Source organism: Camelus bactrianus, chromosome 13, assembly GCF_048773025.1.
Source record: "Camelus bactrianus isolate YW-2024 breed Bactrian camel chromosome 13, ASM4877302v1, whole genome shotgun sequence".
In the NCBI taxonomy this organism is placed as follows: Eukaryota; Metazoa; Chordata; class Mammalia; order Artiodactyla; family Camelidae; genus Camelus; species Camelus bactrianus.
Window position 1 is genome coordinate 63,309,441 of NC_133551.1, and position 23,215 is coordinate 63,332,655.

Genomic DNA, 23,215 nt, shown 5'->3' on the forward strand with positions numbered 1-23,215 from the left:
TCAAGGTCTTATCTGTCCAACCCCCTTCTACCAGCCCAGGTGCCCAGGCTCCAGGACCCTGACTCACACTAGGAAACCCTTCCAGGAACAACTGATATACCCTACATCAGCCTATTCATTGATCCTGAGAGAGAGAGAGAGAGGCTGAGCAGCAGGAATCCTGAGGTTAGCTGGTCAGGAGGTTTTCGTTCAGGAATCAGTAGGAATACTAATAACAGTGACCAGATACTTAGCACAGGCTATGTGTCTAGGCACTGAGCTAGAACTTTCATTCATTCATTCATTCATTCATTCATTCAGCAAATGTTTATTAAGGGTATTGTTCTAAGCCATAAACACAACAGATGAGAACACTGCCCTCTTGGAGCCCTAGGAGATGAGCATCTGGACTAACCGTAGCCCTGGTTAGTCCTTGAATGAGGAAATTGAGGTCCAGAAACTTGCCAAAAACACTCATCTGCTAAGTGGCTGAGCCGGGACTTGAACCCAGGCTTCCCAGCAGGAACCATCCTCAGGAAACTACAGGAGGATAAGGGGCAGCTTGGGAAGAGCCAAACCCAACTCTTCAGAGAGAGAGGACCTGGGAGGAGGACGCCTCGAGCTTGGGAGAGGGGATGCGAGCCTCCCATCTGTATTCCAGATGCGTACTGTGACTAAAATGTAGGATCAAGGGCCCAGGGTGACACAGCCCAGGAAGGACGCTCCGTGAAATGATGCTCCTAGTTATTACTTCTTTGTAATTTCCTTCTTGACGTAAAATTTGTGAGTCACAGTCTCAGAACTTGTCTAGGTTTCACAATCCACACAAAAGTTTGCAGACACTGCTGTGTCTCCTGCCAGCACATTTTAGACAGTCATTTTCCCCCCCACCTCCCCCTCTTTGGGACATCAGGATTTATTTTGAGAGGTTGGTGGTGGGAGCAAGGCAGGAAAAGGTAAGCACAAGACATGGGCCTCTCAAAGGCATTCGTGCCAAGGGTCTGGTCAGAGTTCCTTCTCCTCAAAACACAAACAGACATCCATTTTGTTGAGCGCCTACTGTGGGCAGACAGTGGATTAGGCAAAGTTGGACCAATGGTTAAAACCACAGACCCTAGATCAACTGGATTCAAGTTCCAGCTCTACCACTTTCTGGCTGTGTGACTTCAGACAAGTCAGTTTCTCTCTCTGAGCCTCCGTTTCCTTATGGGTACAAGGGTGGAAATAATAGTGCCTCCCTGACAGGGTTGCTATGAGGATTAAATGAAGCAACACATTTAAATGCTTAGAGGAGGACATAGCACATTGTGAGCATGCAAAAAATATTAACAGTCATTACCATCATCAAATGCAAGTCCGGAAATGCTTGTGACACATTCACAGCACATGAGCATATTTATAATAATAATGCAATTTTGATACTGATGGGTATTTGTACCAGTCAGTTTTATCCTTCACCTGTTGCTCTTCGGCCCAAGACCCTCTGACCCAGCCCCCTCGCTTAGCATGAATTCCTCACCCCTTTGAGGTCTCAGTATCACCTCTTTAGAGGGTCCTCTCCAACCGCCTAATCTATCAGAAATGCGCTCTGTCTCTACCTTGTTTTTATTTTCATCATAGAACTTACCATTCTCTGACACATTCCCACTGACTTGTTTGTTTACTTGCTCATGATTGGCCTCTCCCATGAAAATGTAGGTTTCCACGAGAACCAGAGCCTGACATCCTGGTCCCTCCTCTATTCCTAAAGCCAAGTACAATGGCTGGCACATAGTAGGTGCTTAAAAAATATTTGTTCAAAGAACAATGAATACATTTGATCTTCACTTTACCCGACTTGAGGCACCAGTATCTCCTTTTTACAGAGGAAGGTGATGGAGGCTCAGGGAGGCAGGCCGATTGGATCTCTTAGCCTCAAGCCTGCCTGTCTTAGTCACTGAGTTGGCTCCACTTTGCATCTGATCTGCATCCCAGAGAGTGACAGGATGAGGTGGTGATGGTCTGCCCTCCACCCAACTCCTGGTACCACATGGTGTGGAAACAGCATCTGGCTTGTAGCAGGAGGCCCGGTTCCCAGTTCTATCGCTGATTCGTTGGGTGATCATGCGTGAGCTGCTTCTCCGCACTTGGCCTCAGCCTCTCACCTAGAAAATGAAAGCGGTAGAATAGATCAGAGGGTTTTTTTTTTTAACTGATGTATAACTCGCATACCACAAAAGATCAAAACTTTTCAAACTTTCTTTTGTCGCAGCATCTTTTTTTCCGAACTTAAATTCTATATGAAGACCCAATGTGTAAACAAGATAGCAGTGGGGCTGTTCTGAGGAGTGGAGGGGGTGGCCTGAGAGCCTGGCCTGCTTAGTGTCCCCCTTGCTTGCACCACCTCCCCCTTCCCCACCCTCACTGGTTGCTGGGGAACCCCTGCAGAATCCCAGGGCTTGGAGGAACCTAGTTTGAAAACCACTGGACAAGAGTCATTCTTTAGGGTCCCTCCCAAGGTACAGGAGCCCTGGGGAGTGGGGAGGGGCCTGTGCTCTCCCAACTTGCTGATGAGAGTTGTTCCTTGAGCTGCAGTCCAGCTGCCTCCCGAGGGTCATGAGAAAGAAGGCGAGGGCAGGCCCGGGGCGGAGGAAGTGGAGCCGGCCAGCTGGGAGGCAGCAACAGGCGCTGGTACCATGGCCTCCTGGATGGGCCGGTGACATCACAACCCCAGGAAGCAGCTGCCTGAGAGGCCCTCGCTGTCCCTCAGTTCTCCTCTGGGAAAAGCAGCCGCCAGCTGTTGGAGTCCTCTTCTCACTGGCTTGCTGTTCTGGACTGTCCCCTCCTGAACCATCATCTTCAGCACAGCAGCCACTTCCTTTCCTTAACCACCTACTCTGTGCCGCCAGCACGGCACTACCCTTCACAGAACAGCTTATAATTGTGTGCATTCCCTTCTTCTGTCGTTTAATTCAATCATCACATCCACATTATGAAGTAGGAACTGTACCACCCCCATTTTACAGATGATGAAACTGAGGCTCAGAGGGCAAAACAGACGGCACAAGATTACCTAGCTGGTAAACAGCAGAGCCAGGATCTGAACCTGTTTCTGTCTGACTCTGCCTGTGTTCTTGTTATGAACGATCACACTGTCGGATTCAAGGCCAAACAATCCCAGGTGGAGATTTCTTCATCCGTGGCAAGGTAAGATTGTAAATTTCAAACCCAGTTTCTTTTATTAATGGTTATTCCTGGCCTACTATTCAGGCCGAGGCTTAGGATGCATGGAAAGGGCTTAGCACACTTCCTGGCACTCAGTAGATGTTAGCTATTACTATGTTCCCATTCTACAAAGCGGGAAACTGAGGCACAGAGGAGTAAAGTCCATTCATCGAGACAACAGAACAGGTAAGTACCAAAGCTGGGTCTAAGAGCCCCCAGAGTCGAAGCTGTTTCTCTCGAGTCCTGAATTTCTCAGCCAGGTTATCTTCTTGCTCAACCGCTGTTATTCTCCTAGGGCTGTTGTAACAAACTTGGTGGCTTAAAACAGCAGAAATATATTCTCTCCCAGTTCTGGAGACTACTGGTCCAAAATCAAGGTGTTCCCTCTGGAGGCTCAGTGGGAGAATCTGTCCCACGCCCATCTTCTAGCTTGTGGTACTGATGGCAGTCCTTGGTGCTCCTTGGTTTAGGGCTTCATGACTCCAGCCTCCGCCTCTGTCTTCACTTGGCCTTCTTCTCTCTGTGTCTCAAGTCTTGCTTTTCTTCCTCTTATGAGGACATCAGTCCTTGGATTTAAGGCCCACCCTGAATCAGGATGAGCTCATTTTGACATCCTTACTTTAATTACATCTGTAAATACTCTGTTTCCAAATAAGGTCACATTCACAGGTACGGGGGTTAGAAATTTAAGGAGCATAAATCACCACCTACATACACACTTCAGCAAATCTTCATTGAGCATGAACAACGTGCCAGCCAGGACCACAGCAGGTGAATTGCATTAATGCTGCCACAGTCTAGGGGCAGAAGCAGACAGGCACAGGTAACTGCAGGATGTTTTTTTAACTAAGTGTAGAAACAAAACATATGGACCCACAAAACAGAGCAAGTAGTAGTGTCCGGGATGGGGTAAAGCAGGGAGTGTGGTGTGTGTTCTGTCAGTCAGTGGCTATTTATTAAGCACTTACTATGTATAAGATACCTTAGGGGAAAAAATATATTTGAGAAAAAAAAAAACCAAAAACACAGAGTAGGAGAGTAAGCCTGAGCTTTAGCTTTGGAGGCAGAAAGACCTTAAAGGCAGGCTTTAACCCGTCTGTGCCTCAATTTCCTCATTTCTAAAATGGGAATACTAATAACATTTGCCTCAAAGAGTTATTATTAGGTTTAAGTGAAACCACCCAAGCATTCAGTCAGCAAATATTTATTGAACATTTTCTATGTGCCAGGCATTATACATAATGCACAGGAAGGGGCCAGCCTAGCACCAAGAAAGCATTTAGTCAATATCAGTTCTTGTCCTCTTTCCCCTAATTCACAAGTGAGGTGAAAGTTCAGGACAGAAATACAGAAGAGGTGACAAGGCAGGACAGGCTAAAAGCCCAGTAAAGAGCATAGATCTGCGGGTTTAGGAATAGTGAAGACATGGCCAGATAGGTCTGCAAGTGCTTCCCGGGGGAAGTGGCCTTTTGAATCAGACCCTGGACAGAGAAGAAAGAGAGGAGGGAAGACTCCATGTAGCAATGGTGGTGTGGACGTATGGTTGGGGTGAGGAAATTTGTTGGGAAGAAAAGTAGGTTGGGGCCAGACAGTGACCTTTTCTGCAGGATTCTAGGGAGCAACTGAAGCATCATAAAAAGTAGAAGTTTTCTAAATTTAAAACCAAAAATTAAAGGTAAGCACAGATGAGAATGTACTTAACTGTATCACAAGCATTTGTATTTCTTTAAATTTTGCTCCAACGTTGGTATTACTGTTTATGCAGGCCATTTCCTATAGGGAATAGTTCCATATATTTCCACTCTATTTAGCTTGTCAAATTTTCCTGTTCATCAAGCTCCATGAAGGCAGGGGCTGTATCTTAGCACCAGTACATCCCTGATGCCTAGCTGGGAGCTTCGTATATAGTAAGCACTCAATAAGCATTTCATTGAACGAATAAATTACTTTTGTATTTCTGTTTTACATAGGAACATGACATGTTGAATGGTATGCTATAACTCATGATTCCTGGCCTAGGGCAAGTGTGATATTGACAGCACAATACATAAGCCAGGTGGGACTGGTTAGCTGGAGACAGCTACTGGAATGATCGGCCCCGAATACAGTCGGACAGAGCTGTACAGAGACCTTGCTGAACTAAACTTATGATCTCCCAGGCTGTGCTGTAAACCCATTAAGCTGTGTTGCTCTAAACTCGGGGTCAGCCAACCAAAGGTGGATGCAAAAGACTTTAAACAAGCCTGCAGCTTGAGACTTGAAATAGAACAGAAAGGGAATTCACAGGACTGAAATTTGTCTTCTGACTGGGGCTCTTGAGATCTGAGGATGCTGGCTGGGCTAACTCTATGTTGAGATAAGAAATGGCAGCTTCTTTAAGGTTTATTTTGTTTTTGGAGCCACTAGATCCAGGGGGTGGATCATGCCTTGAAATAGAAGCATCTCGAAAGGCCTGTGAATCATTTCTTAGCGCCAGCCTGTGAGGTTTCATATCCTGTTCTCAGAGTTACCTTGGGTGCTCTGTGTGTGTGTGCGTGCATGTGGGTGCGTGTGTGTATGTATATTGTTTTCAGGGGTGTTTGCCTAGGATTCGGTTTTGAAACTTTTACTTTCTTTTAATAGCTTTTTTTTTTCAAGCTGGAAGAATTTTTCAAATGGCTTTTGCGAGAAAGTTCAAACCCTGGAATGACTAAGTCTCTGAAAGAATTTGGACTTTGTGAGGGGAATTTGTATTCGGTATGAATCATCCAGTCAGCTTTCTGCAGCTAAACGATCTTTTAGAAAGCTTTTAGGTCAACCCCCTCATCGTACATGTGGGTAAACTGAGGCTTATGGAGGGAAGGGGTTCAACCAAGGCCACACACAGTGTCAGTGGAAGTGATGGACCCAGAATGCAGGTCTGACTCCTGGAGCCAGCTTTGGGTTTGCAAGAGGTGCTCCAGGACCCAATCTACATTTAGGTGAGCACATCTTCAAGATCTGTAAAGGAATAGAAAGAGAAAAGGTTCTGAGGAGGCAGAATTCACCCAGCACATGTGTAGAAGGACAGGGAAAGGAATGTATGGAGGTGTCTTACATGTACTCCCTTATTTAATCCTCCCCAGATCCTATTAGAGCAATAGTTCTCAACCAGGGTTGACTGTGCCCCCAGGGGACATTTGGCAAGTCCTGGAAACATTTTTGTCAAGAGGGGAGGTTGCTACTGGCATTTCCTGGGTAAAGTCCAGGGATACAGCTTGACATCCTACGATGTGAAAGGCAGCTCCCACAACAAAGAATTATCTGGCCCCAAATGTCAATCGTTCCAGAGATGAGAAACTCTGCTATTTGGAGGGCACTCTTCTGTAGTACCTCCCAATTTAATAGCCAAGAAAGCCAAGGCTCAGAGGTACAGCCACTTACAAGTTGTGTGGTCCTGGGCAAATTACCTAACCTCTCTGTGTCTCAGTTTTCCTCATCTATAAAATAGAGATAATATCACTTCTGTCAATTGTTGTTATGCTGACTAAATAAATCAATATTTATAAAGCACTCACAACAGCACCTGGAACATATTAATCATTATATGAGTATTTGCTAAAATAAAATTTTTAAAAGTAAACAAACAAACCTGCCCAGAATACACAGAAAATAAGTGGAAGAATTGTAATGAAAGCCTAACGACATTTAAGGGTATGAGGACTAGAAGATGAGACCTTCTGGGGGTGTAGGGCCCTGAGAGCAGGTAAGGCACGTGGCCATCCACGTGCAAACTACATCTCCCTGACCATGAAGTTTTCCTTTCTAGACACTGCTATCTTAAATGCAACTTCATCTTTTTATATTGAAGTGATAGGCACTGTTAAACATGAATATCTTTGGCAAGTCTGACACAGTAAGCCACTATCAGTCATCAGTAATTGCTCAGGATAATTTAGCTCCCCATCTACAAGTCAGCCTACTACCCATTCCCCAGGACTCCTAACCATCAGTCATGCCCACACCAGCCAGCACCACCTCAAGCAGGCCTCTAGCCTGGACCATCTCTGTGCCCTGCCCCGCTTTGCACCTGACTTCAGGACCTGCTTCTGCTCCTCCCACCTGCAGCCTTGATGGCCCCTCTACCCAGCCAAGGGCCTGCTCCTTCCCTTTCCATGTTGACCCTCTAATCCTGTCCTCCATCAGGGATCAGATCCCTCCACCGGCTGCCGACACCCGCCAACTCTCTGAGGGGTTACTCGTATATCCTCCAAGGCCTAGCTGCTCAGCCCTGCCCTCTCAGTGAGCTCTGGGCTCTGGGGAGGAAACCAGGCAGAGGAGTGTTATGAGAGCAGACGGAGGAAAAGCCAAATCAAGAATCACCCATGTTTCCCCTCTGCCTGGTCCCACCTTCCAAACCTATTCCTTATGACAGTAGGTGCTGTTCCTTGAGCATCTTAAGCTAAGTGTCTTACTCACGATACCTCTCACCAACTGTGCCCCACTACCCCATGTCCAGAGGCTGGAGAGACCCCCCATATAAACTGTATCAGTTTTCTGTTACTGCTATAACAAATTACTGCAAACTTAGTGGCTTAAAACAACACAAATTTATTATCTTACAGTTTTGTACATTAGAAGTCTGACAAGGATCTCAATGGGATAAAATCAAGGTGTCTGCAGGGCTGTGTTTTTTTCTGGAGGCTCTGGAGGAGAATCTTTTTTTTTTTTTTTTTTTTTTGGCTTTTACTGGCTTCAAGAGGCTGCCAACATCCTTGGTTCGTGGCTCCTTCCTCCATTTTCAAAGTAAGCACCATGGCATGTCTCTGACCCTGTTTCCATTGTCACATCTCTGACTCTCTTCTTCTGCCTCCCTCTTCCACTTTTAAGGACCCTTGTGATTATATTGGACCCAACAAAAAATTCCAGGACTATCTCCCTATTTTAAGATCAGCTGATTAGCAAACTTAACTCCATCTGCAACCTTGATTCCCACTTGCCAAGTAATATAACGTATTCATATAGCATATTCATGTTCCAGGGATTAGGATGTGGGTACCTTAGAAGGGGCCATTAATCTGCCCATCACATTAACCAACAGAGAGTGGTGGGGACCATGACAATCCAGAGAGTACGTATTCCTTATAAAGGGGGCATCTGCTAATCAGCTCTGGCTGATTTCATCAACATGAAGAGAGGTTCCATGGCTGAGTCTGCCAATATTTCAAAAGAAGCTGGAGAAAATCAGATTTACAAGTGAAGTTTTCTAATTACAAAATCACTGGGCAGGCCCAAAAAAAAAAATCTCATGGGCTAGATTTGGCCTGAGGCTACCCAGGTGTGACCCCTGGATTCACCTCCGCCCCATTAGCCATGGTGAGATGACAAGATATTCTCTGGCATTTGCAGGCTCTGCGGGCTCTGAGGGATGAGGAAGCAGCTGGGCCTGAAGGTGGGAGGGAACGTGGTCAGGAACATGGCAAGTACTGGAGGGGGTGCCTCGGGGGAAAGTTCAGAGGGAGAAGGGACCAACCATTTCCCTAAGGGACCAACCATCACCTGCAGGAAGCAGTGGTGCATCAAAGGGTACAGGAAATCAGGCAGAGGCCGACCTGAAGAAATCAACCAGACTGAGGTAGGCTTTTTGCCTTGTGGCTTCAGAGCAAATCAAGCACACCCTTCCTAATTTCAAAAGGTATCGGTTCTTCCCTCCCCCCTGAAAACACTAGCAATATTGGCTGGCTATGAGGAGACTGGCGGGCTAGAGGATGGCAGGGGTAGGGGTGAGAGGGAGGGTCTGAATCCTATGCCTTCTCATGCTTTTTGAATTTTGAACCAGGTGAAAAGTGTTACCTATTTGAAACATGAGATTGGAATCCTTTTATCCATTTAAAAATATTTTAAAAATACAATAGTTTAAAAAAAATACAATAGTTTACATTAAAGGTAAAAACATGAATGCAGTTGTCATGGTGACTCTTCTGTACTTCAGGAGGATGGTATGTGTGACCTTGTAGCTGGAAGGTTTAGAAATGGTAAAATGTTAATAAATGTTAATAAATTTGGCCAATTACTTTGGACCTATCATCTTAACTGCTGCTTTTCCTTACCTTCGTGCAGCAAGACTTCAATAAATTAGACTGGTGTCTCCTTAAATTCTATTCTATTCCATTCTGAATGGCAAAAATCTAAGGCTTTAGAGTCAGTCAGCTTGGCCCTTCCACACTGGTGACCTTGAGCCAACGTACTTAACCTCTCTGAGCCTCAGCTTCCACATCTGTATACTGGGGGTAATAATGATACCAACTTCATGAGTTGCTATGAAGATTAATGAGTTAATGCACACAAAGCACTTGAAATAGCACAAAATCAGTGTCCATAAACACTGGCTCTTATTATTATTTTTACTATTCTCTTTTACCCTTGTTTCTTTTGAGTGGGGGAATTATTAAAACCATAACAACTTAAGACATGTAATGTGGGTGGTCTAAAATGAAGTGAATTTAACCTCTGGTCCCCCAAATCCTTACAACTACCCTCTGAAGGAAGTATCATCATCTCCATTTCATAGATAAGGAAACTGAGGCCTGGAGAATGTAAATGAGTTACTCAAGAACACTGAGTTTGGAGATTCAGAAGACAGAAGTTTGAACCAGGACTTCAAGATTCCAGATCCAATGACTTTCAATACAAGTCTCTCCTATGGTGTTAGATTATATGGTGTGATCATAAAATAACAGGGCTGAGCGAGGCAGTTGGACTTTGGTTTGTTAGTTTGGTTTGGGGACAGTCCCACCCCTGTCATGGCCCCAGATCCAGTAGATTCCAAAATGGGGGTCAGGTCAGGTCTCTGGTTCACATTCTGGCCTCAGCTTTGAAGCCAAGTTCCTCTCTCCTCTGGGAAGGAGACAGAGTTGGGGAGGGGGTGTCAGAGCATAGGGGTTGCTGTGGATGACCCTGGCCCAGCTGCTGCCCGAGCTTTCTCACGAAGGAGGCTCTCCCAGTGTCCCAAATCTACCCCAGGCCTTCTGCCGCCTCCCCATGACCCTCGTCATCTAAAGAGTAACTGCTGCATCTTGAAAACATGACTGGCATCAAACTTAGAAGTTAAATGCCCCAGAAAGATGGAGGGCACTGCCCAAGCAAACTTCAGGAAGTGGGAAAGCCAAGCAGTCAAGGGCACAGCTTTGTAGGTTTCAAACCTGACTCTTCCCCTTCCTGGCTGAGTGGGCTTCACCTTTCTGAGGTTTCCACATCTGTAAAATGGGGTAGTCAGAGTATCTATCTCAAATATTGTTGGGATGCTTTTTCTTTTTTAAAAGAGTTTTATTGAGTTGTAATTTGCATACCATAAAAGTCACCTGCTTTAAGTGTATAATTACATGATTTTTAGCATATTTAAAGAATTGTACAATCACTACCACATCAATTTTAGAATATTTGCATCACCCTCCCCCCAAAAAAGCCCTCTACCCATTAGCAGTCTCTCTCCTTCTTCCTCTCAGCTTTAGGCAACCACTTTCTATCTCTATAAATGTACCTTTTCTGGAAATTTCACACAGATGGAATTATACAATATTTAGTCCTTTGTGTCTTGCTTCTTTCACTTAATCTGATATTTCTGAGGTCCACCCATGGGCTGCATATATCAGTAGTTCATTCTTTTTTATTGCTGAATAATATTCCATCATATGACTATACCACATCAGTTGATGGACATCTGGGTTGTTTCCAGTTTTTGGCTATAGTGAACAATACTGCTATGAATATCCCCAGTACAAGTTTTTGGGTAGACATATGTTTGTGTTTCTCTTGGGTAAATACCTAGAAGAATTGCTGAGTCATATGGTCAACTTATGTTTAACTTTTTAAGAAACTGCCAAACTGTTTTTCAAAGTTTTACATTCCCATCAGCAATGTGTGAGGATTTGTTGAGAGAATTAAATGAGATAAGTAACGTGAAGTGCTTAGCATTGTGCGTGGACATAATGAATCTTCAATAAATGGTAGCTAGTATTAATAGAGATCTTAACAGACTCAGCTGCAGTTACCGAACCCACAGTACTGCTGCTTCCTTCCCTGAAAAGAAAGTGGATCTCCAGGAGACAGTCACTCTGAAGTATTAAAGCCCACATTCTATGCCCTTAGCCTGGCATTCAAGGCTCTCCACACACCCCACCTCCATCAAACTATCCAGTCTTGGCCAGCATTCACCCAACCCTCAAGCTTCTGTCCAACCAAGCTGATCAGCACCTTTGCTCACACCATTCTCTGCCGTCTCCCTCCTGCCTTCTCTGTTAAAATTCCACTTGGCCTTCAAAGCTCAGCTCAGGAGACCTTCCCTCTTCGAGATCTATCTTGACTTTCTAACCAACTAGACCAGCACTATTTGATGGGTAACCACCAGCCATACGTGGCTGTTCAGCACCTGAAATATGGCTAGTCTGAACTGAGGTGTGCTGAATTATAAAATATACTCCAGATTTTGATGACTTAGTATGAAAAATAATATAAAATTAATAGTTTCTGGGGCATTAATTACATGTTCAAATAACATTTTGGGTACATCGGGTTAGGTAAAATACATTATTGAAATTGATTTCACCTGTTTTTACTTTTTTACAATGTGGCTGCTAGAGAATTTTACATTATCTATGTGGCTCACATTTGGGGCTGAATTCTGGTTCTCCTGGGCAGCTTTGGTAAAAAGCATCAGTATCCCCACAGTTGCTATTTATTGAGCACCTAATTTCTTACCTTTTTATATCTGTTATCTGACATTATGCTCAGCACCATCCTGTGGGGTTGATATTATGAATCTCTCCTTTTTACAGATAAGGAAACAGAGGGAGGGTGTGACCTCCCCAAGGTCACACAGCTGGGCACTCGCAGATTCAGGATTCAAACCCAAGCTGTCTGCCTCCAAAGCCCGTAGTCTTCCACAGGATTTTGCTGCACAGACTACTAACGCACCAAGGGCTTTGGGGGTCTCCCTGGGGTGCCTTGGCTGGAATTAGAACAGCTCTGCATAGTAATGAACCATGCTAATCAGAAACTCTGAATGCTTGCCTTTCATAAATATAAAATGAGAAAGCAGATTAATTAATATAAGCAATGCATTTGGAATAAATAGGATCTTGGGGTCGTGGGTGTAATAAAAGAGGACAGCTGATCTAAACAAATATTTCATTTCACAGGTGGGGAAATTGATGTCCCAAAAGGAGAGAGGATTTGTCAGGGTTGTTAGAGAGTGGCAGAGCAAAGGGCAAAACCTGGGTTTCTAGGGTCCCAAGCTGAGTTCCCTTCCATGCACCTCCAGCCACCTGGAAGCCTTTTGTCTTGAACCAGCCCCCTTCCACTCCCAAGCCTGTCCCAAGAACTAGAGAGGAGGGGGCCAGGAGACCCAACCCATTTCCATCAAGGTCCCAAGGCCACCACCTGGTCCTGGGCCAGGAATTCCTTTCATAGACTGCATTAAATTAAGCTGAAAATAATTCTGAACCCCTGGAAGTCTCTAAGAGCTTCTATTCCTACTCTGCCCTGGTCCAGCAGGCCAGGCCTCCCCAAGTCTCTCTCTGCCATCTTCTGGGCTCCCTCAGACTTCCCCTGCCAGCTCCCATCTCCACTTATACGAGTGGAGGGAGAGGGATGTTTAAACGAACTGCCCACCTACCCTGGTCCCTCTTCCCAACCCTCTCCAAAAAGGAAGGAGAAAAAGGCGGCAGAGGCTGTGCTAAACCCAGCACCATCCCTATGAGCCAATCCAGGAGAGCCCTAGCCAGAGGCACAGAGGAGCCACCAAGAAATAAGAGACACGGACACAAATAGGCAAAGAGAGAAGGAAAAGGATGGCTGTTTGGATCAAGAGAAAGGCATGGAGCCAGAAACGAAGAGAAGAGAAATTAAGAAAAAGAGAAAGAGAAGGAGGTGGAGATGAAAAGGGGATTCGTGAAAAGGAAAATTAGAGGAAGGGAAAGTAGGAAGATAGGGAAATTAGAATTTGAGAAAACGGACTGAGGGAGAGATAGAAAGAGCAGGGACGGGATGGGATGGGGGGACACCCAGAGCGCAAGGGGAGACGCTGGGCGATCAGGGGCGCAGGGGGCGCCGGGGCCGCGGGGGTCCGGGGGGCGGGCCCTTCTCCCGGCGCCTCGCCCCGCCGTGGCGGCCGGAGCAGCCACATTCCTCCGGGTTTCCCACACACTCGCCATCAAAGAGTCCCCCAAGCCCCAGCTTTTCCCGCGCCCCTCCCCCGCCAGGGCCGGAGAAGCTATTTTTCACCCCCTCCTGGTCTTTAATCTGTTGTGGGGAAAGAAAGCGGCTTTTGTTGGGCGAGGGGCTGCGCAGGGGGCGGGGCGGGGGCGCCTCGATTGTGTGTCCCGCAGCTGCGCGCCTGGGGCCGCCGGGGTGGGGCCGCCCGGGCGCGGGGCGCGGGGCGCAGGCTGGGCGCGGGCGGGGAGGGCCCGGAGGTCGAGCCCGGCCGGGGTGGGGCGCCGGGGTGCGGGCACGGAGGGCCGGGGCAGGTCGAAGGGGCCGGAGTGGGGGCAGCGAGGGCAGCGAGGGCGTGGGGTGCAGGCGGGAGGGTCGCAGAGGGTGAGGGAGTGGAGGGAAAGGCCACCCGGGCGCGAAAGCCCATTGTCCTCTTGGCCCTGTTCTGCACCTGGCCGGGAGATTGGGGGAAGATGGACACACGCTGCACACCCACAGAAGGTCATATACTCAGGCAGGGGGCCACGAGAACTCCACACATTTAAGCAACACTCAGGGAGAGACATACACACTCTTTACCAGGAACACAGACACACAACTTTCAAGAGGGGTCCCAGAGCCAGAGAAGGGCCAACAACACACATTATGGGAAGAACACACACATTCACAGAAGAACCCACTTAGACACACACACACTGTCTGACAATATAAAGGTCTGTTGAACAAAATGTATTACAAATATGAATTTCCTTCTCCTTCCATCCCGTTTCTCCTTAAGACAGGCCTTCATTCTCCAGCATTTGCTTCCTTTCTCCCTCCAGTTGGTAGTCTGACTCATGCTTCAGAGCACAAGATCTGGGCTCTGGCAGCCCTCCTCTGCCTCCCAACAGCTGTGTGACCTTGGGCAAGTCACCTCACCTCTCTGAGCTTCAATCGACAGGAGGGTTGAGAGAGAATATATGTAAGATGCCTGGCTTGTTGTTGGCACTTGGGAAAAGTTATCCTTTATGAGCCTGCTGATGCTTGGGCTGCTATAAAGACAGTTTTAACCAGCAGGAGGCTCTCTCTGAGCTGGAGCCTGTAGCCTCTGTTTTCTGGAACGCCTGAATTTCTGCCTCACTGCCCAGTTGGGCTTGGGGGAGACTTTTCCTCTCCAGCAGGGTCAGCTCTGTCTCCAGGCCGGATCCCTCCCCTCCTAACCTCAATACCTACCATCTCAGCCTTTGAACTGCTGCTGGGGTGTAGGCCAACACAAGACAATATCCTGGCAGGGTGAACATTGCTTTTCAAGGCCTTTTTTTTGCCTTCATCTTTTCTTACCTTGGACTCCATCGTTTTTCTAAAGCCTTTCTTGAACCCGGTTAGTGGGAACCCAGATCCAACTTTCAGTATCCGTCTGTGGCAAAGAACATCATTCCTGGGAGTCACAGAATCAGAGTGTCAACCAGCACAACTTGCATTTGAGTTTGAAATCCCCTAAGAGATCTCCCAAAGTGATTATTGGGATGGAACTTAATTCAGTACATCTTTACTAACTGCCCACTCTTATGCCAGGCACTGTGACCAAGGAGACAAGTATGACGTGACTACAAAGCAGGTGAGCTATATGCCCCATATGGTGGTTGGAAGTGTTCAATGAAACCATAAATGAAAATGCTTTGGAAATAGCAAAACCTCTGCAATATATTCTTTTCCTTTTGCTATGTGTTAAGTCATAGTTAAACTCCCACATAACCTACTGATGCTCTCCAAAGTTTAGATGTTCCAAACTTTTCCCTTAAAAACAGAAATGAAGTTGTCCTTGTCTGTCCTCATTAGCCTAGAAATGCTAGGGTGAGGGAACTAGTCCTTATGTGTCTGGCCACTGTGTGCAGTTTGAATATCTGTCTCCAACCTTGTGTGTTTCAGGCCTGGGTATCTTGTGTTAGAGTATTTTTCCTGCTATCTCTGTGGACAAATCTCTTTGACCTTCAGTATCTTTGTCATAATACCTACCTCCAAAAGGCTCTAGAGAAGATTATACAAGACAGAATTTATAAAGCACCAGCATAGGATAGGTTCTCAGAAAGTAAACTTCCTTCCTATTTCCCTGTGGTTGTCCGCACACACACATGCATGCCCAGATGCCAAGCCAGCTCCTGGACATCCCATGGTCACTGCCTACCTGCTACTGAAGTAAGGGCTTAGTTAACTTGAGGGTGGTATGGCTGGACCAACCTAGGCTGGCTTTGGGTTGAAAGAAGGAAAGAGGGAGGAAACTCTACTCCAAAGCTGACTCCTAAAAACAGGAGTAGTTATCCTGCATTTTGTTTAAGAATAAGCATCCTTTAAAGCATAGACAAGAAGGGTTTTTTTGGAGGGGAAAGAGGTTTCAAATTTCCAAGAAATTTTTAATGCTGAGACTCTCTGCTTAGAAAATAGTGTTTCTTCCTGTCCCCAATACTTTAGTGTCTGTCTTCCAGCCTAACGCATGCCCTCTTTGCTTTTCTCTGTCTGGTAGATAAAACCCTTTCAGGTCCAAGCGACCTTCCTAGGAGGTCCCTTGAAGGAACAGAAGGAAAAGCACAAGCACAGAAGATAAAAAGCTTTGAGACAAGTGTACCTGGGTGCAGATCTTGGATCTGCAACTCACCAGCCATGTGACTGTGGGCAAGCACATTATTTGAGCCTTGATCTCCTTGTCTGTAAAATGAGTCAATGAGGTAAAGGATGAGAAGGCAAACAGGACTTGGCAAATAGTTAAGATTCAATAAAGAATGCTGCAGCTGCTACCAAGCACTTCTGAACTGTAGAGCAGCCCATCTTGGAGGCCCCTGAAGTCCTCACCCCTATAAGGATTCATTCAGATGCTCCCCACATTCCTGAGAACAGTCTCAGCAGGAACCATTAAACTCACTTGGCACCACCTATCTCACTCACCAGGGGCTATATCATATCATACCACATGAAAACAACTGATTGATTACTACAGCACTTTCCATCCCTTGTCCCCTTGATCCTCCTAGCCTAAAGGTAGGTGGATATTATTTTTCCCCCTGTTTTACAGAGGAGACAAACTAAGGCAAAGTGAGGGTAAGTAGTCCTTGCAAGGATTTGGGCCAGGTTTGCCTCAATGCCGTGTGCTCTCCTTGTATCATATGAATCTCAAGCAGTAGTTTGAGGTCTAGTCTTGCTAAGGGGAGAAGAAGAAGGGATATTTTCTAAGTGTATGGCTGGGAAGTCCTCAGCACACACTTGCAGGAACTTTGTGAGCAAACAAATACATTAAGAAAAGCAGCTTCTGAGGATATTCTGACAGTACAGCAGACCACGCTAATTAATGCTAATGAGAGTTATGGGGGCAGACTGGACAGGGAGCCAAATGAGGGGGAGTTCTGCATCCTGGCCACAGCTGACATCCTTAGTGACCATGGGCAAGATTCTGAGGTTCCTTGATCCCCACTTTCAACATAAATGGCAAAAAAAAATAGAAAGGTAGATAGATAGAAGCTCAGTTTAAGGAAAAAGACATCTGCAATTCTCATCATCATTACTTTGGCTTTGAAATCGACAGCTCAGAGACCCCCCACCACTTTTTAAAAATTTAAAGGCAAAACAGTATAACTTAATAGTTCTGCCAACTCTTAAAAAAAAAAATCAGAGAACACTGACTTTTTTTTCTTCTTTTTCTTTTTACTTTTTTTTTAAATTTTGGCAAAGGAAGATTCAGTTCCTGGAAATGCTTACAAAATGATTCCTGACACTGGGAGGAGATAGTTAAAAAAGGAAGAAAAAGAAGACGACGAAAAATTACAAACATACATCGATAAAGGACGAAGGTGGAAAGAAAGAGAATAGACAAAAGAAAAAAAAGAACTAAAAGAGAGGGTGGGGGAAAGACTTTAATGGGCCCCAATTCAAGGAACGTTATCAAGTTCTCAGCATCTGCAATTCACAAGCCGCTCGCGGGTCGGGGCGGCGCAGACCCCGCCCCTTTCTCGGGTGTCGGACGCTCATTGGTGCGGGCAGCAGTCGCCGACCGGTGACTGCCCGAGGAAAGGTTGCCTGGGACACGCATCCCTGTGTGAACGCATGACGTCCCACCCTGGCGCCAGGCTGTCTGGGGCTGAGTCTTAGATCAACACAGCTGTGGGACCGGGACCCACAGCTGGGCAAAGGAGCGGATTCCTCAACAAAAAATAGGATTGTGAGAAAAGTTCTGAAACAAAAACAGCGCAGACAAAAGCCTTAATGACATCCTTTCATAAAAATAAAAAATGCAAGAGGGGGGAAAAAGCTGGTAAAAGGAGCAGAACTGGGAACAGAAAGTTCAGAGGCATTTGGAATAAGAGACTGAGGCCCCGCCACCGCTAAACAAGTTGCAGAAGGCCTGAACTAGCCTTCCAGTCCGCTGTTGGAAAAAGAAGTCTTTGGGGTTCAAACTTTATTCAGTGTTCTCAACCGTAACCTGTTTCTTTCAGAATTAGAATCTTACATTGAAGAGGAGAGGTCATTTGCTTAGAGGTCATTTGCTCCCCCCTCCCTCAATTTTACAGAAAATGAAGCCCAGGAAGGAAGGAAATTCCTCCAAGGCCACAATGCAAGTTACTCGCATGACCAGGACAGAATTCTGCTTCCTGATCCCACTGCATCCCTCTCCTGTCTGTGTCGTGGGCATTTCAGCCTGAAAGCATCTTGAGAAATCATGTGAAGGGGTTTTGCAAACGGCTGTATAAGCATGAGGCATTAGTGGCAGAAATGGAGGAGTGAAAAGGGGAGATGGGAATCTGTGTGGACCTGTGGGCTGAGCATGTACCACTCAACCGGCCCCATGCTGGGTCCTCAGGCACCAAGAGACTAATAGATCTGATGGAGAAAGCATGCCAAGCACCTTGCAGAGAAGAGGCAGTCAATAATTATTTGTTAAAGGAATGAAGTAGGTCTAGTTAGCTACATTTTGTAAATTGGAAAATTGTGACACAGAGAGATGACTTATCCAAAGGTCTCATTATTTAAGTAAAAGACAATGGGGATTTGAACATAAATCTGCCTGGTCCTGAAGGCCATGATTTTTCTAGAACCTCCTGGGCTTAACCATTTTGCACAACCATGGAAGTCTGCATGATAGAAAAGCAAAGGGTTTTCTATTTGATCATTCAGGAGTCCTTAAAGCCACCATTTTCCCTTCCCATGACTAAAGAGCTGGCATGCTCTTCACTTGACATCTGTAGCATGTATAGACTGATACGTCCATTCACAGGATATTTTCATCCTCTTTCTTATACTAAGGCCAGCCTTGAAAACATTCATATTTCAGGAAGAAATCTTTTGAAGACCTCTTTCTTGGGACACAGAGCCCTGTGGTATGACAGCAAAGAACAAGGCTTCAGGGCTGGCTCTGCCATTACTTATGGTGTGACCTTGGAAATATTTTATAGGTCCTTTATGGACCCTTTACCATCCCACACCTGCCTGTCCAAATTTCATAAAGCCTTAGACTTCTAGAGATGGAAAGGATTTAAAACAATCACTTAGCACCATTTCCCCATTTTATTCACAAGGCAACTAAGGCCAGGGTACCTGGGCTTCTTCAAGATCACATGACAAATATTGACAGAGCTGGGATGTTGAACCTAGGACTCCTAATTCCCAGTGGAGTGTCCTTTTTACTATGACTATTTTGATACTCTCTTAACTCTGAGCTCCCATTGTCCTGTTAATCAGTGCCACATACTATAGAAGTCTCTCAATTGTTTCCTGTGTTATTCTTGTCTCCCCAAATTGTGAGATTCTTGAGAGCAAGAGCCACTGTTTTATGTGAAGCAACTTCATAAATATTTACCAACTGATTGATTGAGAAAGCAACCATTGGGGAATCCCACCTGGTCAGTTCCACGATGGAAACCAGCAGACTGCAGATTCCCAAAAGTCCTGGGAAATGACAAGGCAACAAGCAAAGAACACTGAATGCAATGTCCTGTTTCAATACGGGGCTTACATGCCTGTCCCCTGGTCCCTTTCCTGGGCTCTCAGATAGAGCTGAAGCCACTTCAGCAGGCTAAGAATAATCAAGTCCAGGTGGCCTGCCCTTCCATATCAGAAAGGGACAGACAATAGAGTGATGAAATTACCAATTGTTTTCTGCATAGAGGTGTGTGGAGAATGGGGGGCAAGAGGGAAGGGAGAGTTAAATGATTCGCTGACCCAACTGGGGCTCCTAAAAGGGTTACATAGAAATCATCCCATCTGTCACCCCGTATTTAAAACCCTGTCCAAAATTCTAATCAAACTCACTTTCAAAACATAACTGGGCATGTATTTGGCTCTTTATGCAGTGTATGGGGCCAGAGGGTGGGAGCTGTTTTCCTTCCCCATGCAAAAAGCACGGATTCAGGCTGCTTTCTTTCTTTTTTTCTTTTTCCCCTGTTGCTCAAATAAATAGTGTTCTTTGCTCAAACCCCCTTTTCCTCCTCCTCCTGCAATCTCAGCGCCTAGCCCAAATCTGTTTTCTTCATTGTAACCTCAGCTTCACCGCAATTAATTTTTTCCCCCTCTGGTCACAAGATAATTCCTGACGCCAGTGAGTCTGGAGGTCAGACGAACAGCAAATTGGGGAACAAGGCGGCACTAATTCCTTACAAGTTTCCCTTGAAAAATCTTTTGCTTAAAAAAAAAAACTTCTTTGCTGTTCAGGGATTTATGACCTCGGAGAACTGTGGGTTCGAACCAGTGTTGGGCTGTGGGTGGACTGGCAGGAGGCAGGGGAGCTCTAAGATCTGGGGCGCTGCCAGGAAAAGGCAAATTCTTAAAGTTAATGGTTTTAAGTGATTTTTTCAAATACTTGCTGGCAAAGAGGCCCGCCTCTCCCCAGTATCAGCGCTTCCTCATTCTTTGAATCCGCGGCTCCGCGGTATTCGGCGTCAGACCGGCCAGAGGAAGCCTGTTTGCAATTTAACCGGGTTGTGAACGCCCAGGGTCGACGGAGGCGGGGCCGAGGCGGGCTGTTTTGCATAGAGGGGCGTGCCTTCCAGGCGGGTTCTATAAATGCAGACCTCCGCCAGCGTGCCCGCATTGCAAGCTGCTCAAGGGGTTCCTTACCTTAACTCTTCCTTTCCGCATTTCCAACCTCATTTTTCAACATGAAGGCGCTAAGTCCGGTCCGCGGCTGTTATGAGGCGGTGTGCTGCCTGTCGGAACGCAGCCTGGCCATCGCGCGGGGCCGCGGCAAGGGCCCGGGAGCCGAGGAGCCGCTGAGCCTGCTGGACGACATGAACCACTGCTACTCGCGTCTGCGGGAACTGGTACCGGGGGTCCCGCGAGGCACTCAGCTTAGCCAGGTGGAAATCCTGCAGCGCGTCATCGACTACATCCTCGACCTGCAGGTGGTCCTGGCGGAGCCGGCTCCTGGACCCCCAGACGGCCCGCATCTTCCCATCCAGGTGCGCGTGGGCGTGCTCGGGAGCCGGGGCGGGGCTGAGCTGAGCTCCAGGGCTGGGATGCTGCTGGACCCCTAGAACTTCCAAGTGCCATGCATAATTCTCTCCTCTCCTTTCTCTCAGACAGCCGAGCTCGCTCCGGAACTTGTGATCTCCAGCGACCAAAGGAGCTTCTGCCACTGACCTGGCCGTCCCGGCGCCTCCAGGTAAGTACCCACGCCTTCTCCCGGGGGCGGGGAAGGGGGAGGGCTGCTGCTTAAACAGCAATTCCTGGAAATGGTGGGCCCTTTAAGAAATTACCGCCCCCCCCCCGGCTTGGGGAAACTGAGGCCAGAGAGTTGCAAGTGACTTGCGCGTGGTCACAAACGAATGACGGAACCAATTCCCATCCGATCGTTTCAACTTTAAACGCTCATTGTCCCTGTCCTCCTCAAGTGGCCAAAAACGTGAGAAAGTAGGCGCAGGTACGACTAAGTAAAATAGCCGGTCTGTTTGTAGGTTGCAGTCGTAAAAGGAGCCGTGTTTTCCTCAGCCCCCTCCCAACTAGTGTCAATTCTAAGAAGGAGGGGTGATGGAAGCTCCGCCTGTGGTCCTTTGGCGCCAACTGGGTGGGGGCAGCGTGGGGCGCGGAGTTATCAGCTGGAGGTAGAGACCAAGTTTCCTCCCTGGCGCCGGCCAGTCTGCGAACGGCCCCCGCCTCGGCGCGCTCGGCGGAAACTGATGGCTCCCTGGTCTTCTTTGCTCCCCCGCCCAGAACACAGGTGCTGGCGCCCGTTCCGCCTGGGACCCCGGGACCCTCTGCGACCGGAAGCCCGAGGGCATGGATGGGCCCCAACCTCGCCGTGCCCACTTGACTTCCCCAAACCCCTGCCTCGAGGCTGGACTTGCGCCCGGGAGCGAAGGACTGTGAACTTGGGTGGCCTAAAGAGCCAGAGCTAGCTCTGGGCACCAGCTGGGCAACCTCCCCCAGCCCCCCCACCCCACCCTCAAGTTTTAAAGACTGTCTTTCAGAATATGGAGGTGTGTGTGTTGAGGGGGGTGGCTGCTCTCCAAACTCTGCCAAGGCAGCGGTAGAGCTGGTCTTCTGGTCTCCTTGGAGAAAGGCTCTGTTGCCCTGATTATGAACTCTATAATAGAGTATTTAGCTTTTGTACCTTTTTTGCAGGAAGGTAACTTTCTGTAACCACGCAATGTATATTAAACTTTTTATAAAAGTTAACATTTTGCATAATAAACAGTTTTTAAACACTTGTGTATATAATTTGATTCCTAAAGTGCTAACACTCTTTATCACAAGGCTGAATTTGGGGGGAATAAATTAATGTCTTTCTTGGAGCTTGCGAAAAGCAAACTTGCTCATTCCCTTAAAAGGGAGATGGGAGAATAGCCAGTTAAGACTGGGGAAGAGGGGGGAGTAGAAAGGGCTTGTGATGGAGTCCCACAACCACTGGGTGAAGAGAAGAGCCTTGCCCTGTTCCCTCATTGTATAGGTGAAGGGACACTAGGGAGGGGAAGTGACTGGCACATGCCCACCCAGCAAGTTAGGGGCTGAGGATAGAAATCAGGTTTCCTGAGTCCTAGTTCTTAGGTCCCTTGAGAGCTGTTTTGGTAAGTAGCAGATGGCTGTCCTCTTCAATGCCATTAATTATTCGTGATGTCTTTCTAGCAGAGGATATGAAAGAGGAGCCTCACCTGGTGCCCAGACGGGTGGTGGTCCGTGGTCTATAGACCCATTTCAGAGATGAATAAACAAACCTTTGGGCGTGGTTTCATTTCCCTCCTCACGTTCTCTGGTTTAGTTTCTTGGGCTTCCAAAGTTGGAGAAAACTGAGGGATCTCTTCCCTCAAATCCCCAACCACTCTGATCAGAAGGATTTTGGTGCTGGCTGAGAAATACAGGAACAAATCTCTCTACTACGCAGCATTGAAGACTGACCTGCGAGTGAGAATTTGAGGAAAAGTCCCTACAGCCCTCATTTCTGGTATTTCCTTCCCGTAACACTTCCACTGGAAGCCTACTCTGTAAGCATCTTAGCCCTATTTCAGAAATGGAGAAATTGAGGCTTAGTGGGATAATGGGTCTGAATGAGGTTTGTATAGACCCTTGAGAGGCAGAGATGGGATTTTAACCTTAACCACAGTAACTATAATTGTAGTGAACAGGAGCGGAACCCGAGACTGGCCATCCCATGGGGCCTAGTCTGAGAACTGGGCAGACGGCAAGACCCCCCAAACCATGCTATCCTCCTTTGCCCCCCATCTAGCAGTTCCTTAGGTGGGTTCTACCAGGCGCCTGGCCTCATTAGATTCCTGTTTATGATATGATCTCATCCGTGTGTTGGCCCCTGGCATGAGTTACTTCAATATTTCATAACAAACAGGTCACGTCATCACCCTTCATGCCTTAACCCCAGTGAGCTTTCAGGGGTGAACAGGGGCATGCGGTGAGG

At 47.0% G+C, this 23,215-nt stretch overlaps 1 protein-coding gene and 1 long non-coding RNA gene across 2 annotated transcripts in view; one reads left to right on the forward strand and one right to left on the reverse strand.

Moving 5' to 3' along the window:
- Nucleotides 1-16,280, reverse strand: part of LOC123617525 (uncharacterized) — a 51,880-nt gene extending 35,600 nt beyond the window's left edge. The window contains exons 1-2 of the long non-coding RNA XR_012511393.1: nt 14,671-16,280; nt 1,812-2,123 (exon numbers count right to left, since the gene is read on the reverse strand). This is a non-coding gene — a long non-coding RNA (uncharacterized LOC123617525). The remainder of the gene's footprint in view (nt 1-1,811; nt 2,124-14,670) is intronic.
- Nucleotides 16,281-20,385: 4,105 nt separating this feature from the next.
- On the forward strand, nt 20,386-22,013 carry ID3 (inhibitor of DNA binding 3). Its single transcript, XM_010957369.3, has 3 exons — nt 20,386-20,768; nt 20,889-20,971; nt 21,520-22,013. The coding sequence occupies exons 1-2, from the start codon at nt 20,469-20,471 to the stop codon at nt 20,946-20,948; spliced, it is 360 nt and encodes a 119-aa protein (XP_010955671.1). The 5' UTR covers nt 20,386-20,468; the 3' UTR covers nt 20,949-20,971; nt 21,520-22,013.
- The last annotated feature ends 1,202 nt before the right edge of the window (nt 22,014-23,215 follow it).

What these genes read in the sequence shown, in the direction of transcription:
- ID3 (XM_010957369.3), top strand. Translation starts at nt 20,469, where the DNA reads ATGAAGGCGCTAAGTCCGGTCCGCGGCTGTTATGAGGCGGTGTGCTGC. An exon ending in GCCCGCATCTTCCCATCCAG is followed by an intron (nt 20,769 to 20,888) that starts GTGCGCGTGGGC and finishes CCTTTCTCTCAG; the next exon opens with ACAGCCGAGCTCGCTCCGGA.